General features: G+C 45.5%; 1 protein-coding gene across 4 annotated transcripts in view; it reads left to right on the forward strand.

Moving 5' to 3' along the window:
• The window catches only part of ENTPD1 (ectonucleoside triphosphate diphosphohydrolase 1), a 300,189-nt gene that overhangs the window by 270,624 nt on the left and 11,838 nt on the right, over positions 1-17,727 (forward strand). For 2 of the 4 annotated variants that reach the window (XM_078643531.1, XM_078643529.1), the window contains exons 7-8: positions 6,542-6,799; positions 14,067-14,186. In XM_078643531.1, coding sequence (XP_078499657.1) covers positions 6,542-6,799; positions 14,067-14,186 — 378 coding nt within the window. The remainder of the gene's footprint in view (positions 1-6,541; positions 6,800-14,066; positions 14,187-17,727) is intronic. The other 2 variants (XM_078643530.1, XM_078643528.1) reach the window with 1 other exon arrangement.

Raw genomic sequence — 17,727 nt, forward strand, 5'->3', positions numbered from 1 at the left:
TACGTTTCCGCGTGGGACGGAGGGACTTCCAGTTCAGAGTATTATCTTTCGGCCTACGATTAGCCCCTTGTGTCTTTACGAAGGTATTAGCTCCTGTGGTAGCTTATCTGCGTCTTCAGGGTGCCCACATTTTTCCTTACGTGGACGACTGTCTCCTAAAATCAGTCTTGCACGCAGCTGCTTCAGGACACACGCCTTCGTCAGGAGGTATTTCGCTCCCTCTGACTTTCCATCAACACCGCAAAGTCCCAATTACATCCAGCTCCCTGCAAGAAATTTCTAGGGACCACGTTGGATACAACTCTTGCAAAAGCATTTGTGTCTCAGGAGCGTCAACACAAGATTCTTCAATTAGTGTCTCTTCTACGGACAAAACAGTCCGTTTCAGTCCGACTCTTAAAGTCATTTCTAGGGATGGCGTCATCGTGCATTGCACTGATCCCAAATTGCAGACTACGGACACGCCCCATTCAAGAAGAATTGGAGGGACAGTGGCGTCAGGTCACCGGTTCCTTCAACGACATAGTCTGTGTCATCGCTCGCATGAGAGCGGCTCTCAAATGGTGGGCGCAGCCATCCAATCTTTCGGCAGGGACTTCGTTCCTTTCCATCACTCCGGAACTTACTCCAACTATGGACGCCTCATTGGAAGGATGGGGTGTACACCTTCAAGGCCTGTCCATAAAGGGCAAGTGGCCTCTGCCTCAGAGAGCCTGGCACATCAACAGGCTGGAGTTGATGCCCATTTTTCTAGCGCTCAAGTCAGTCCATCTATTGATCCAAGGGGAGTCAGTCCTTATTCAGACGGACAACACAACCAGCATGCATTATATAAACAAGCAGGGTGGAACAAAATCTCCGATCTTGTCTCAACTGGCGCAATCGATCTGGGACTGGGCTCTAAGTCACCACGTCACTCTCACCGCAGTTCATCTTCCAGGTGTCTCCAACATCCTAGCGGATTCCCTCAGCAGGTCCACGTCATCGACCCACGAGTGGGAGTTACATCAACCAACACTCGACTTGATTTTTCGGCGATGGGGTCGTCCGTCGCTGGACCTCTTTGCCACACCAGAGAACCGGAAATGCCCATCTTGCGCAAGCTGGCATCCCCACAGAGGGTCACAGGGCAATGCCCTTTTTTTTTTTTTTCTAGCTTCGTATCTATGACTAACCATAATGGGGAGTGGTCCGATATACCCCTAGCAAGGTGTTTTATCTCCCTGATAGAGGAGGCCTGTGAGGAGGGCATCAACACATAGTCTAGTCTCGAAAGACTGCCGTGAGCCCCAGAGTGGAAAGTGTACTGAGACTGTCCCGGGTGGAGCAGGCGCCAACAATCAGTGAGCCCCAGAGTGTCCAAGAAGTCCCCCAGCCAAGATTGAGACCGTACATTTTCCCGGGGAGGGTAACGGTCACACATCCCCGACACTACAGAATTAAAATCCCCTCCCACCACAAGCTGACCCTCAGGGACCCCCAGGAGTACTCTTCCCAGATCGGCAAAGGTAGTGGCCTGCAAACCAGGCGGGACGTAAACAGAGAGCAGGGTGATGACCTTCCCCTCCCAGCGTCCCACAATGGCGGCGTAGCGACCCCTATCATCAAGGATAATGTCGTCAATGGCGAGAGGGAGGGAGCTCCGTACCAGAATGCCCGCCCCCCTAGAGCCTGAGGTGAAACCGGAGTGGGCCAGGAGACTGTATCCACGCCTATTCATTGCGTGGCATGTATTGCCAATCAAGTGCGTCTCCTGAAGCAACACAACATCAGGGGATAGACGCCGCAACAGTTGCAATACCACACCCCGTTTTATCCTGTCCCCCAACCCGTTGACGTTCCAACACAACAATTTAAGTCCCCTACCCCATCCCAGAAACCAACCCCAATTCCACCCCGCACCAGACGCAACACTATGTAGCAGGAGAACATCAACCCTATGCCTTGAAGAAAACAAAGAAACAGAAACCGCAACCCCCCAACCCCCAAAGAACCCCTAAACATCTCGCCCCCCACCCTGCACCCCTGCGTAAGACTAAAGAGCGACCCCAACTTGCAGTGTGCCTGTCGCCCCATCACACAACTAGTCTACGAAAAGAACCCCTGAGGAGGAAGACTCACCCACCCCCCGCCCACACCCCGAAAAGACCAAACATTAGCAAGCAGTAGTTGCATAGCATCAAACCACAGCTGAAAGTCAATGCGGCGGCCCGGGAGCCAGCATCGCTCCCTATTCCTGCTCCACCGGGCCGCCCCCCGCTCCTCCGGAATGTCCAAAGTGTTCAGAATGTTCCTGCCCGGAGGGCAGCGTATCAAGCCAGTCACTTGCGGCCCCAGGATGGTCGAAAAAGAATGTTCGATCACTGTATACCACACGTAATCGGGCCGGGAAGAGCATAGCGTATTTCATGTCTCTGTCTCTCAGCCTCCTCTTCACCCCTTGGAATCCGAGTCTTTGTTTCTGCACCTGCTGGGTGAAGTCTGGGTCGAAACTGACCGTAAAGCTTTCAAAAGCCACAGGACCAGATTGACGCGATGCTTGGAGGATCGCATCCCTGTCTCGAAAATGGAAGATCCGAGCAATGATGGGACGTGGAGTGGCTCCCTGCTTAGGTGGGCCTCCCGGTATCCTAAGTGCACGTTCCACTGCAAAGAACTTACTGAGGCCTTTAGGCGCCAGGTGGTTCAGAACAAGGTCCTCCACCAGCAGGTCCACCGAAGAGGCTTCCGATTTCTCCGGGACACCAACCAGACGGATATTATTCCGCCGTGCACGGCCTTCAAAGTCCTCCAAGCGCCGAGAGAAATAGTCATTGGAGGCTCGCAGGTTGCCTATTTCTGTCTGTAGATCGGAGAAGTCAGTAACGAGGCTAGATGTCGTAAGGTCGAGTGATTTGACCTTCTCGTTGGTCTTTGCAAGATCCGCCCTGATCAGGGTAACATCGATGGCGACCGTGTCCAGCTTATGAGCCAAGGCCTCATACTGTTGACCCAACGTGGCCTTCATGCCAGCAATGGCGCCCATGACGTCCTTCAGCGACAAGTCCTCTCCGACATTAATCAGGGATTTGGTCGGTCCTCCCGGGGAGCCTTTGGCGAGGGTATATCTGTCCATGATGTTAGATTGCACGGCACCCCCCCCCCCCCCGGAGAGCCGGCTTGGTCTTGCGTTTTTCGCCCTCGGGTTTGGTGGCCTTCTTGGATATCGTGCCCCGGAGGGTTGCCTGAGACCTGGTGAAAATGGCTACACTCGGTGCACCCGCAACAGTTGAAAAGCAGAAAGTGGGCACTCCACACCCTGTAGTGAGCAACACTAGGCAGGTCCGCAAATGTCAAGATATGGTAGGGTGGAGGGCAACCGAGAGAGGTCGATCCAGACAGAGTCAGAGAGGTCGCAGGGCGAGAAACTAAACCGAAAGTAGACGACTGGGCCGAGGTGGCTCAGGCAGTCCGTTGTTGTTCGATTACTGTCCAGCTGGCAGAGAAGCAGAGCCCGGGGTGGCACCAGGGGGCAGGCCAACAAGATTCCGAAGTCCGTAACTTCGGTTCCCGGAATCCAAATCGAAATCTGGAAACAGATAAATGATCAGCTGGGCCGTGCCACAAACGACCCGTCCTCTAAGTCAGGATAGGGTACAGGATAAATGGCGGAGGCGGCGAAGGTCCGGGAGCCCTGTGCTCACGCGACCATCTTGGTTGCGCGCTAAGCTCCTCCCGGGCAATGCCCTTTTGATGAATTGGTGCAATCTGTTTGCTTACGCTTTTCTTCCAATCCCTCTGATGCCTCGAGTATTGTGGAAGATGCTGAGACTGCCTTGCCACATTCTTCTGATCGCTCCCAGATGGCCTCGTCAGGCATGGTTCTCAGAGCTGCTTCTTCTATTCCAGTGCGAGCCCATCCTTCTTCATCCTCGGGTGGACCTCTTCATGATGGACAAGGGTCAGATTTGCCATCCGGACCCCTCCTCTCTGAATTTGTCAGTCTGGAACCTGAGCACCTTGAATTTGCCCATCTAGCCATCCCGCCAGACTGTAGAGACATTCTCGCTCAGGCCAGAGCTCTGTCAACTGTGAAAACCTTCAAACTTAAATGGAAGAGATTCTGCCATTGGTGCGCAGCTGCAGGTGTCCATCCCATTCGTTCGACGTCTGCGCAGCTCCTCCCGTTCTTTTTGCAACTGGCTCAGTCCGGACTTTCACATTCAACTTTGAAAGTTTTACTGGCGGCAATTTCCAGCTTCCCCCAGGATGGCTCCACCTCACTCTGTTCTTCCAGGATAATATGTCAATTCTTCAAAGGATTGTTCCTCAAATTCCCACCGGTTCGGCGCCCTCCTCCTACTTGGTGCCTTAACATCGTGTTAGCACAACTCATGAAGGCACCATTCAAACCTATACACAAGGCAGACTTGAAGTTTCTCACTTGGAAGGTTGCTCTTCTCCTTGCGCTGACATCATCACGTCGCGTAAGTGATATTCATGCCTTCACTATAAAACCTCCTTTTCTTCAATTTCAGCTGTACTGTGTAGTGCTTCGCACTAATCCCACCTTCTAGCCCAAGGTGCCTTCGGATTGCCACATCAACAAACCTGTTTTCTTAAAGACTTTCTTTGCTAACCCACAGTCCCCAGCGGAGCAGCGATTACACTCCTTGGACATTAAAAGGTGCTTAAAGTTTTACATCAGCAGAACTGCCCCTTTTCGCAAATCTGATCAACTGTTCGTAGCTTATGGACGCTTCCACAAAGGGCGTCCAGTTACCAAACCTACTATTGCTCGTTGGGTTTCCTCGGCCATTGCTTTCTGCCATCAAAAGGAGACAAACCTCTACAGTCTTCAGTGAGGGCCCATTCCACCTGGGCGATATCGTCTTCAACTGCCCTGTTCGCCTGTGTACCGCTGCATCAGATCTGCAGAGCAGCCACGTGGTCCAGCAGGCACACGTTTACGAAACACTACTGCCTGGGTGCCATCGACGCAGATACTGCAGTGGGACAGGCTGTGCTTCGCAATCTTTTTCAATAAGGTGAGCCTCTGTTTTCCCTCCTCCATTATGGTTTACCATTTTACTGTTATGACTTGCATGACTGTATATATTTTGGTCTTATAAGTCTGTTCATGTGTATCATGACTGTGGAAGCCTTTTTCGGCTATTACTGCTTTCTATTCTATATTCAAGCATGTGAATCTATGAAAGACACCCTAATACTGGAGAAGAACAGTTGTTACTTACCTGTAAACAGGTGGTACTCCAGTATTGGTGTCTTTCATAGATTCACATGCGACCCGCCCACCTCCCCTCAGAGTCTCTCTTGTCCTCATAGACTATATGGTCACTCTTGTGCTACGAAAATCTGAGGTACTGAGCTCTGAGGAGAAGGATCTAGAGGGCTGCTGGCGCCTGATTAATTAATTAATTGTGGGTTTCTAAAGCGCCAGAATCGACTCCTGAAGGAGTATCTCTGCGCTGTAGACCGCTGGGGAACCCGTCCTGGCTTTTCCTGTGAGATGGTCCCTACTGGGTATCTCCAAGGTGAAACCAGGCATCCCCGGCGTATGTGGGGGGCCGTTGTGGAGATGAGGCAAGCTAATGCCCAGAGTTGCCGAGTGTGATCCCTAGTTAGAGTAGGCACCGAGGCGAGAATTATCGAGTCCGCTGACCCTGGTCCTCGACCCTGCCGCGTCGGGAATAGAACCCTGGTCCCGGGCTGTCCTCTGCTTCCGGGTCTGCCGCCTCTAACCAGTGAGCCACACCACTCCACTGAGCCACACCACTCCATTGGCTACAGTTTGGACCAACATAATGACAGGAATAGGCTACAAGTGTTTTTTCTCCCTTCATGTATTCCTATGTGGAATTATGTCTAGGCATTTACTGCCTTTTTTCTAATGTGTATTTCATGTGTTATGTTTTACATATACATATTATTAGTATGTAATTGCTATTTCATTTACCGTGGGACTCCCACTCCGACGACGGGGAATATTCAAGCATGTGAATCTATGAAAGACACCAATACTGGAGAACCACCTGTTTACAGGTAAGTAACAATTGTTCATATAGATGCATTCTTGACGAATTGGATTTTATTGTAAATAGTGTAATCTTCCTTTTTAAATTATTTATAGAAACATGGCTGCTATTTTTTTAGTTACTTGCCGATTGTATCACATTAATTGACATATTCCCTTCCCGCTGCCTTAATCTATTGCCTCCCTTTCGCCTCCCCTAGGCTGTCTGGCAAAATCTCAGAATCCGATTCAAAATTAGAATTTTTATTACCTGTGGAGTGTTTTTTAATCCTGTATTTATTGACTAATAATGTATGTAATTTTATTGTTATATCTACTTTTTATGGTCCTGGTGACCGAAATAAAAGTTTTTGAAAACAAAAAACGAATACATTTTTTTAAAGTCGGGATTGTACTTAAAACCTAGGCATTAATCACATTGATTAAATGTCCTACATTTTATTGTCAATCAGACATTAAGTGATTTGAAACCTAATATTTTCAACGTTTCTATGTTGTAATTTTCAGCCAGCAGATACCATTCTCCAGGACCCCTGCTTCAACGTAGGATATACGAGGAATGTGAATGTGACTGGCCTTTACAAAAATTATTGTACAGCTGCGTATAGGAAATCCTTAAATGGCACGAATGTCCAGGTCATGGGAACAGGAAACCATGATCAGTGTCTGCAGAATGTTCTGGAAATCTTCAACAGATCCCAGTGCGCGTACTCAAGATGCTCCTTCAACGGTGTCTTCCAGCCACAGCTTCAGGGAGATTTTGGGGTGAGGCCATTCGTTTGTTAGAGCGCGCTTAACCATTTAAATAACTGAGAAGGTTAATTTTGTTCCCTTGGTATTATGTAAATTATTCCCTGCAAGTGAACATCTGACAGAGGTCAGAGGATATTGGGCAGAGTTGTCATATCATCAACATATGTGATAACATGTACCTGTTAACATGAACAGGGAAGTGAAGTGTTTTGTTGAAGACTCATCCTTGTACTGAAAAGGGGGAGGGGCAATATTGTTTAGGAAGTCATGTTTTGCTGAAAGTATTTTTGGGTTGTGATTATGTACTCTGTATGGGTGGGGGAGGGGCGGGGTCACAAGGAGAAGCTGTTCAAGTAGCAGAGTCCAGGCTATTTTAAGGAGCAGAATCTGGAGGATGGACATGGTGACTCTTGTATTCTTTTGTCAGCAGGCTCAGAGTTGCAATTGGCGATATCTGCAAAGTTATTGCAGTACTCTGCTGTCTGATGCAGCATTGAAATGTAATACTAGCTAGTAAGTAACAGAAGTAGGCGGACTTACTGGAGACCTAACCGGTCCTCTTTAGTTCGCTAAGTGTGCAAGTGTACAAGCCATACAGAACTGATGATACGTAATGGCCTGCAATGGTAGGCACTGCATGGCATATGGCAACTTGTGTTATGTATATTTGGTAGAATGACACATTGGAATTAATAACAACGTTGATGCTGTAATGTGATCAGTATTACATGATTAATGTTAGAAATGGGGTTTCTGGTTGGCTGAAATATGAACCCAGGCCAGGCAGGAACCACCACTCTATTCAGGGTAAGCTAGATGCACACTAAACGATAACCTGTGCTTACCCTCTGGAAACTTGGCACAGAGTAGTCAGGATTATCTAAAGAGACAATGTGTAAAGTATTTGTGCAGCCCACACATAGTAACACAATGAATACACCACAAAAAGACTCCACACAAGTTTACAAAAATAGATTATTATATTCTGAACAAAACAAACCCAGAACAACAAAACTCCAATGTATAGAAGTTGAGATGTTGAATTCTGAAGGAATAATGCAGTAAAGCACTAATAGGCAAGTACCACTAAAAAGATTACTTTAGTTTTTGCTGGACCAGGGCAGTATCAAAGTTCGGGCTGACCACGATGGAGTGCTGGCCAGCCACAGGACCCACACAGGCTCCAGTGAACATAGTACCTTTCCTGGTTGCAACCACAAGATACGTCGATCTTCTCCCTGCAGTGAAGGCGATATGTCAGTTCTGAAGATGGGTGCCGGAATCAAGAGGCGTCAAGTGATGCACCGGATTCTGCCACACAGTTGAGGGGATGCTTCTATCTCACCAAGCTGCAGAGGCGGTGATACACTGTCCGATGCGTCGCTCTCTGGAGGCTAAGCACTGGTTCCGATGCCTTGAGCCGATTTTACTTCCGTAACCATGTTGATGCGCCAGTTCTATTACACACACACAGAAGAATGCTTCTAAATCCATTTTGCAAATATCTGGCCCACTTCCAGTGAACCAGATACAGGTGCAGGTGTAGAGACTTTGATATTCCAGAGTCTCAAGCAACAAGAGGCAAGCCAACAAGCCCTTGGAGATCACTTGGAATGAAGGCAGAGTCCACCTCTCCTTCAGCACAGTCCGAGAGAAGCAGGGAAAGAAACAGAAAAGCAAATCAGGCCTTTGAGATCAGCAGTTTGGTTGAGTCGTTTAAGCAGCACATCAGTTCTTCTGACATCGCTTCAGTAACAAGTCAATAGTTTCTGATTTTAGGGGGTCAGAGACTCCGTTCTCATACCCAAAAGTCCCTTTGATGTGGGGGGTGACTTCAAAGTAGTTCTCCGAAGTGCACATGTATCATTTACAACTCAATCCTGGCTGCTAGGCTTTCTGTGGGGGCATGGCAAGCACTAGCGTAGCTAGGGGGGGGCGAGGGGGGCGGTCCGCCCCAGGCGGCACTATTTTGGAGGCGGCGGCCTTTATAATTTTTTGGGGGATACTCACTGTCAGTGACTGCAGTCACTGTCCTCAAATAAATTATAAAGGCCTGCCCCCGTGTAAAGAGCAAGGCAAACGCACCTGCTTGTAAATGCTGCCTGCAGTGCAGCATGCGCTACGAACCTGTCCCTGTCCCTGTTTAATGTTGCTTGTGAGTCCCGTCCCAGGGCCGTCAATCTTCTAGCGCGCGAAAGCGCTACCAATGACGGCCCTGGGCATAACGTGTTTGGCTAGCCCTCACTGAAAAGAAGCGCCGTCGTGACGAGTGATGAGTCACGCGCTCCATCACCACGCAGTACGACTGTCACTGGAGGCGGGCCGGACCCAGGCGGCAAACTCAAAGTGCCGCAGCCCCCTGTAACTCACGGCCTCAATCTGCCTTGCTTGCACCTCTGCAGACCGGAGTGAGTCGATGGCTTCAATTATAGAAGTGCAAGGCCAGAATTGGTAACCGTTATGGGGTCCCGGCGTCCAACCTGCTGCAGGGCTCCGCAAATGTGGTGCTTGCACTTGCAGAGTCACCAGAGGCTGCTGCATGCCACTCGCACTGGCCCCGCCGAATGCTATCACCAGCCGTTTTATTTTCCTTAACGCCCCCCCCCTAATTTAATAATGCCAGACCGGAGAGAAATCAAGTGAGTGGCAGAGGGGGGGAAGGCAGCGGCCGCCAGGACATAGCCTGCGTGTCACTAGACGGCCCCGTCCGCCCAGGGACTCTCGGGGCTGACTGTTAAATGAGGCGGTCTGCAAACCCAAATCTACAGCCACTGCCTTAAAAGACAGAGCGTCAAGTAATTCTCGGAGCGCCACCGCCACACTCCTCAGGACTCTGCAACCACTGCCCAAGTAAGTGCCACCAGCCTCTGATTTACACAATAAATGGCAGCGTGCGGTCAGGCAGCGAGATCATTGTGTGGTGGCACATGTTTAAACTCTTTCTCAGCCAGTGTGTGATATCTGGCGCGCTTTTGTCACGTTAAAAATTTCCAATAGAAAGGCTTTATGAAGTTTTAATAATGGTCATTATGATACTGATGACATCATTTGAATTTCCCTTTGTACCCCCAGTTGCTATTTTTAAATGTGTGCTATATTTCTTGCAGTACACCAGGCCAAATGCTTGTGAACACTGCAAATCACTTCCGTTTCATAATTAACTATCTATGAAACCACTTCAGCTGTTGTCAAGGGACATGTGCAACAAATAACATTTTGCTAGACTGGAATACCTACGAAAGAATCATTGTGTTGGTGTAATGTGTGTCTGATGTAAACTACTCTGGCGCCCTACATTGGTATGAGCAGCACTAAAAAACAAATGAACAATGTGTGAGAGGGGCTGAAAGATAATACAGTGCTTTACAAATAAAGATATAAGGCATATAAATGATACCACACAATGGCGTTGGGCCATGTATGATAGACAAAGAGCATACAAATATAAATTACAGCAATCACAAATATTGAGTAACAGCAAAGCCACAGGTTCGTCATTTGCAGCAGTTTTCAGATCTTCTTAAGAGTTTCTTCTTGCTCAAATGGGTGCAATTTCCTAAATTTATATGCTTCAGTCATCTTCATTGCTTGAATATGCTTGCTCGGAAGTGTCACTCATTGGCATTGAAATGTCACTCATATTTACATTGAAATTATAAAAATGTCACACATAAGCAATCTGAAACCTTGGCAGCTATGGACGGTGTTTAGGGTCTCATCAGCAGGCACTTGACTTGTATACTTCATGAAGGTAAGACACTTTTTTCATAAATTGATACTGTGACTTACATACTGAGAGGTGCTAACCTCTAGCTATGGGAGGGAAAGGTTTGTGTTTTTCCTGATTAGATGTCCCATACAGTGACTGCTTCCTAAATCAATTTAAAACACCACCTGTATTATGTTTTATTAGCTCTTCTGCTTTTGCGTTCACCATCCTGTAGCACTGAAAATCGCAACATACATTAGTGTCGTTGAGCAACATTATTCAGAATGTTATTCTTGCCAAATACATGCTCAGAAAGCGATTTAAAACAGTGCACATTATATTTTATCACCTAAGGCAACTCATGCAGCCCAGCATCAGTCCACAGACATTAGGTACCTGAACTCACTGTGTCTCCAATGCAGCTCTCTTGTATTCTCTCTCTGTTTTGGCTGAAAGCGCTTACCTGTGTATGTGCTACAGTACATATATATATAGCTTTCTTTGTGCTCATGACGTGACGTCTCCGTTGCAAATAGGGAATGTCATTTTCTGAATGGCCATTAGTCTAGACACTTTCCACATTATTACCATTAGTCTTTCTGACTTTAATAGTTGTTCCAGGCTTTAGTGTTTAATATTAATGGGACATCCATCATCAGCTGGGAAACTGATAAAGAAGTGCTCCTCCTGCCAAAACGTATGGTAGATTAATAAAAAAAATAATGAAACTGCACACCCCTTTTGTTGCCTATGTCAAAACATTAACCTGTCCTCTTTTGTGTGTCAGCATCTGCCATGTTTGGATTTTCTCATAACTGGACATTCCATTTTACACACAACACCGCTCTGGCTGGCTGTACTTTATGTGTGCCTCAAGCCCATGGATTGGGCAACTCCATCAAATAGGAGGACCCTTCCAAGAGCAGATTGTTCGCAGGAAAACTGTAAGGAATCTCCCAGTTAGCTGGAATTCCTGGACTGAACAGAAAGAAAAGCCTAGATAGCAGCCTGGAGTGTCTGAAATCCTGCCAATCCACCTCCGCTACTTGTCGTCCTTTCTCCCCCGCATCCCCCCCCCCCCCAAGTACCTATCAGGGGCGCCAATCTGAGGGATAGCCCCGGGCGCCAGAAGCTCTAGCTACGCCCCTGATGGCAAGGGTAATCAGTCCTTTGTGTGATGTCAAGACACTGCCTACTCAAGTGAAGTGTTAGCCCCTCCCTTCCATACCGCCCAGGCAAGGCCATCAGAATGCAGATGTATGTAGATGGGTACTCAGACACACTTATGCTTTCTGTGTTGTGGTTGTCTAGAGGGAATGCACAAAGTGTAGCAGTCACCCAACCCAGGCGTGTATTGGAGACAGGCTGTCGGGCACACAGGGCAGTAAATGCAGAGAAATGTCCACTTTCCAAAAGTAAAAGATGAATGAGGAAGGGTTCTGCACTCGAATTTTTAATCTGTTTAGAGCGTTTAAAGCGATAAGTGTGCTGTACCAGATTAGTGCCTGCCCACTGGTAAACTAACAATGTATATGGCCCAGTGCTGTGAATCACTGGGACTCTAGTACGCACTACACAAATTATAGTATTCCTTTACAACATTTTGTTTATTTCATCATGTCATAATACCATAAATTTATTGTATTTTCACAATATTCTTCATCAATATCATTTGTAAATCAATGCAATGTTTATAACAATAGCATAAAATTATGCATAACGCAACAGTTTTCAAAACACAGGTTTACAGAGAAAACAAATAAAAGTAAAAGAAACAACCCAATGCATTTCGGGGCATATTTGCCCCTTCGTCGGGGGTCTAAGTAATAAGAAGTAACGTATATCCTGTGTATACTCTGTGTAAATATTTTGAGCAGTTGTCTGTAGAGACGAATTTAATAGCGATTCTGCGTGTTATGTGAGTCTCGTTACTGCGTGACGAAAACCTGCGAGTCTAAATTGCAAGCTTCGATCTCGCTGCCGTTTTCACTCGCAAAACGTCCGATAACTTAATGTTGTTTTCGGGGCAGTGTCTCCGTCGCCTTGTTTACTGACCAAAAGTAAACAAGACGACGGAGACACTGCCCCGAAAACAACATTAAGTTATCGGACGTTTTGCGAGTGAAAACGGCAGCGAGATCGAAGCTTGCAATTTAGACTCGCAGGTTTTCGTCACGCAGTAACGAGACTCACATAACACGCAGAATCGCTATTAAATTCGTCTCTACAGACAACTGCTCAAAATATTTACACAGAGTATACACAGGATATACGTTACTTCTTATTACTTAGACCCCCGACGAAGGGGCAAATATGCCCCGAAATGCATTGGGTTGTTTCTTTTACTTTTATTTGTTTTCTCTGTAAACCTGTGTTTTGAAAACTGTTGCGTTATGCATAATTTTATGCTATTGTTATAAACATTGCATTGATTTACAAATGATATTGATGAAGAATATTGTGAAAATACAATAAATTTATGGTATTATGACATGATGAAATAAACAAAATGTTGTAAAGGAATACTATAATTTGTGTAGTGCGTACTAGAGTCCCAGTGATTCACAGCACTGGGCCATATACATTGTCACTTTCCAAAAGTGGCATTTCTAAAACAGTAAGGGTAAATCCAACTTCACCAGTAAGGAGGATTTATCATTACCATTCCAAATATATCAAACACAAAAAAGCTACTTCTCTCTGATCAAGAATTCCAGTGTAAAAATGTATTATGGAATTTCCAAAGCTAGCCTATGAGAGGAGTAGGCGTCACTGGTGAAAATGAAAGAGGCGGTTTGTCACTACTAGGACATGCAAAACATAAAGGTTCATGTCCAACCTTTTACTTAAATAGCACCCCTCCCTTAAGGGTACTTAGGGCCTACTTTGGGGGTGACTTATATGTAATAAAAGGGGAGTTTCAAGGCTTGGCAAGTAGTTTGAAATGGCAAGTTGAATTAGCAGTAAACTGCACACACAGGTACTGCAATGGCAGGCCTGGGACAAGTTCGAAAGGCTACTTCTGTGGGTGGCGCAATCAGTGCTCCAGCCCACTAGTAGTATTTGAAGTACATGCTCTGGGTATATGGTATACCACTTACAAGGGACTTATGAGTACAACAAATGTGACAATCCGGTATACACCAATGTTATCCTGTTTAGGGGAGAAGCACTTGCACTTTAGCACTGGTTAGCAGTGGTAAAGTTCTCAGAGTCCTAAGGCAGGGAAAAAGAATCAACAAAAACAGGAGGTGAAAGGCAAAAAGTCTAGGGAAAGACCACCCTAAGATGACCGGTCTAACAATTAATATTCCTATATCAAAAAATAAATAAACTGCAGGATCTGTAGATCACACAACTTCCAAAGAGTCTAGTGGTTGGTTTCTGATGATTGCATGACATTGTATCTACTTTGATAACTTGACCCCCAAATGAATATTGTTCCTGACAAACCTAGATGTTGGTTCTGTTTTAATGTTATAATGCACTGGTATATTTGTAAGGGCCTGTTGTTCTTTCAAAATGCAGCCTGCCTCAAAGTCAGTGTGTGGAATTACTTTTCTCTTTCAGGCCTTTTCAGCTTTCTTCTTTGTTATGGACTTTTTGAAACTGGCGGACATACAGAACCCAAAATCCCTTGAAGATGCAAAGGAGACAGTGAGAACGTTCTGCTCCAGACCATGGCAAGAGGTATTTAAAACCATCTTAAACACGTTTAATAACTCATTTGTGAATACCAGATGAATACTTGGGGAGGAGATGTTCTCCACATTTTAATGAAAAAGGCCTGTGCAAATCAGCATGTGCTTTTCATGGGTTTCAGATATAATCAAAACGACAAAGAAATGTAATGCTCAAGGTTCATCAATGGTGACTTCGTAGCTATGATTCTGATTCATTTTCCATTGAAAGGGCATTTCTTTTGGTTGCTATTAACTTTGGAGCCATATGATAAATATGTGCAAAATTGTGCACTTGTTTGTGCATCTGGCTGTGTTTTTCATTATGCCAAGTTTCTTTCAGATCTATCCAGTATGGGAAACATTAAAGGGCGGAGGGGTCAAGAAGACTTTTACATTTCAGTTCTCTTTGGAAATTTTGCTCAGCAAACCCTATTGAATGGATTTACATTAGAATTCACTCCGAAAGCGTTCTGTTTGTTGTTTGCTGAAAATCTGTTGCGTAGTTTTGGAGATATTTGCAAATGAAAAAGGGTGTTGGGTGAGCTTGGAATCGTTCATTTTATGTATAACATAACAGTTGCAAAATATTTTTTTGCTTTGCTTATAACCTTAGTGCCATTTGATGAACATACATGACATTTTAGCATGTTCATCTTACTTTTAATAGTTTCAATGTTGTGCTGCTCCATCAACTGAGATGGAAAAGGTTAAAGGCAGACAAAAATATTCATTTGATATTAGCTTTGGCTCATTTTGACAAATCCACCGACATGTCTGCAGATATTTACATTTAAATGTTTAGTTTAGTTTAGACTGCCCAGTTAAACAAAGTTAAAAGGGGGCAAGAAATATAACATCTGATGGAGAAGTTTAGCTGCAGATTCCATACCTTTGATTTATCTCCAGACAACAGACTGGATCTGAAGCTTTTTTCATGAACCGTGCCCTGTGTGCTTGTAGGTTGCGTTGTTTGGCTCTTCAGGGCATTGTCTGTGTCATCAGACGTGGCATGGGAGGTGCTTATATAGGTCCTACCCCTACGTGCTGAGGTCAGTTCTTGTCTTTCTGTGCCAGTCGGAGCAGATCCAGAGAGGGCTACCCCTGATATTTTTTGACTGACCTTCAACTTTTTGCCAAAGTCTTTTTGAGATCTTATCCTGGTGTGGCAGGATGTCATCTAGGAAAGCCGGCTTCAAACCCTGCGGCACCTGTCACTGGCAGATGCCGGTGACAGACCCGCAGCTTGTTTGCCTCTGATATCTCAAGCGCAACCACAATACGAAAACCTGTGTCAACTGCCACGCCATGCACACCAAGGCTTAAGGAAGAGCTCCCTCAATCTCCTTGCCGCTAGACCTGCAATGGTCTCCATCCTGGTCGAGAGGAAGGTCCCGGGATCGTCGCGGAGCCCAAGATCCTCGTCGCACTCAAATTCATCTTTGGATAACTCTCACCATAAGAAGAAGAGTAAGATTTTAGCTCCGAAAGCTCATGTAACTGTAATTACTTTAGGTTGGTGTTTCACTAATATTATCCAGACCTTATGGTTCTTAGCTGTGCACCATAGTAGCCTTTTTCCTTTGGGAAACCTTGTGACTCAAAACAGGGGCAGTTATAGCATCCCAAACCAGTTTCCTCATTGTGAATGCCTGGAATTTGAGAGGCTAGCTCTCGTCTTATCTCCATCAGGAGGGTTTACATGCCCTTATAGTAGCTTGTACATCTTTGACTAGAACGCTTCATAGAAGTAGGTATTTTTATTTATTTTTTATTTTGAAGGTTTTAAATAGCGTGAACAAGACTCTTGCAAGTAACAGAGCGCTTTACAAGTCAAATGTAAGAGAGAAAACAAAAGTAGCAAAAACTAGAGATATGCGAGGTAGAGTTACATAACTTATACAAGTACAGTCAACTGTCTTGGGGGATCAAATGCATTGTCATTTACAAGGCCAATAGCTCAAACTTTAATAATGCAAGTCCTATTGCATTGTAAATGCTTGTTATATTTTGTGAATGAGCAGCAAATTGCTGAATATGGCTCAAGAAGAGAAATTACCCAAGAATGTGCGCAGGGATGTTTTGGCCATAAAAAGAGCAAATGGCCTTTCACAGAAGCAGTGTCAGAAAGGCCTGAAAGGAACGAACAATATGTGCATAGGGACCCACGTTGATCGAACGTGTTTTTATTTTACTCCTACCTCTTTTATCATTATATTTTTTTTTTTTGCTGCAATTTTTTACTTTCTTGTTTTTCTACAACATATTGACTGTTCAATGTTTACTATTGTTTTATATTGTTCCTCGTCTATAAACAGTTTATTTGAGAAAAAGACAGGGAGAAAAATAATAGATCTGACATAAATAAAAATACAATAATATGAATTATATAGATGAAAGATCAAAATAGAAAGAAACGAGAGGTCATTGTGGCGAGCCATGCACTTTACTTTTGTTGAACCACAGGCCCAGTTTGTCATATACAGACGAGACTCCACGACAGAGCGCATGCTTTGTCTGTGTACTAAACTAAAAAACATAGTTACAAATTAAAGATAAAGGGTGAAGTTCTTCTGACCCCTAAAAGTAACTGTACTTTAAATGTATATCAGCCAGTGGATCTCGCAGACTGCTGTGCCAAAACGGTTCACACGCATTTTATTAAAAGTTCATGATTATCGCAGGAAACCAAACGGCTGAGGTAGAGTGGCAGGCGAGCATATTGAGCGCGGATAGCTGGGCGTGCAAAAAAGCGGTTGCAGCCAGGGGCGCAGCTATCAATAGTGTATGAATGTGTAGTGCTGCCATGACCCTTGAGGGTTGGTGTGTGAGCGGCACTCACCACTGAAACATCCCCCCTGGTTCCACCACCTTAGAGTCAGCGTATTATCCAGTATTATGGGTGTCTTTCATAGATTCACATGCCTGAATCTTTCCCCGTCGTCGAGACGGGAGTCTCCGGTATATATAAAAGCAATGTCCCATGGACATATAAAGAAAAAAGTAGGCCTAAGGGCCTCACCTTAGTAGCCTATCTGTGTCCTTATGTAAAAAGGACTAAACTCCTGAAGAGAGCCAATCCGCTAACACCTCCCTCTAGAACCTTCCTGTCAGGAGCCTCAGTCTCTCAGATTTTCTACCGCACGTTGTGCTAGGGAGTCTCCACCTGAGTTCTCCTCAGGTTTGCTTGTTTTAAGCTATTTCTTCACCTATTTGGATTACTTTAATCAAAAACTGACTATGGCTGACTCTCAGAAGAAGGGTCTCTTCAGAGCTTGTGCTTCATGTAATAAGAAGAGATTACATATTGCGGATCAGCACAAGACATGTCTATACTGTCTGTATCCGGATCATATGCCAAAGGAATGCAAAATTTGTAGAACATTCTCTACAAAAACGCTTAAATACAGAGAAGGACGACTTTTAATCTGGCTGAACAAACTTAAGACCAGAGACAACATGGAGTCGTCAGAGGACGGTGAGATTGCTTCTGTCTCCTCTAAATTATCCTTGAAGAGGCCAAGGGTTGCTTCCCCTAGCCCTACAGACGC

This window comes from Lissotriton helveticus, chromosome 5_1 (genome assembly GCF_964261635.1).
Source record: "Lissotriton helveticus chromosome 5_1, aLisHel1.1, whole genome shotgun sequence".
Lineage (NCBI taxonomy): Eukaryota > Metazoa > Chordata > Amphibia > Caudata > Salamandridae > Lissotriton > Lissotriton helveticus.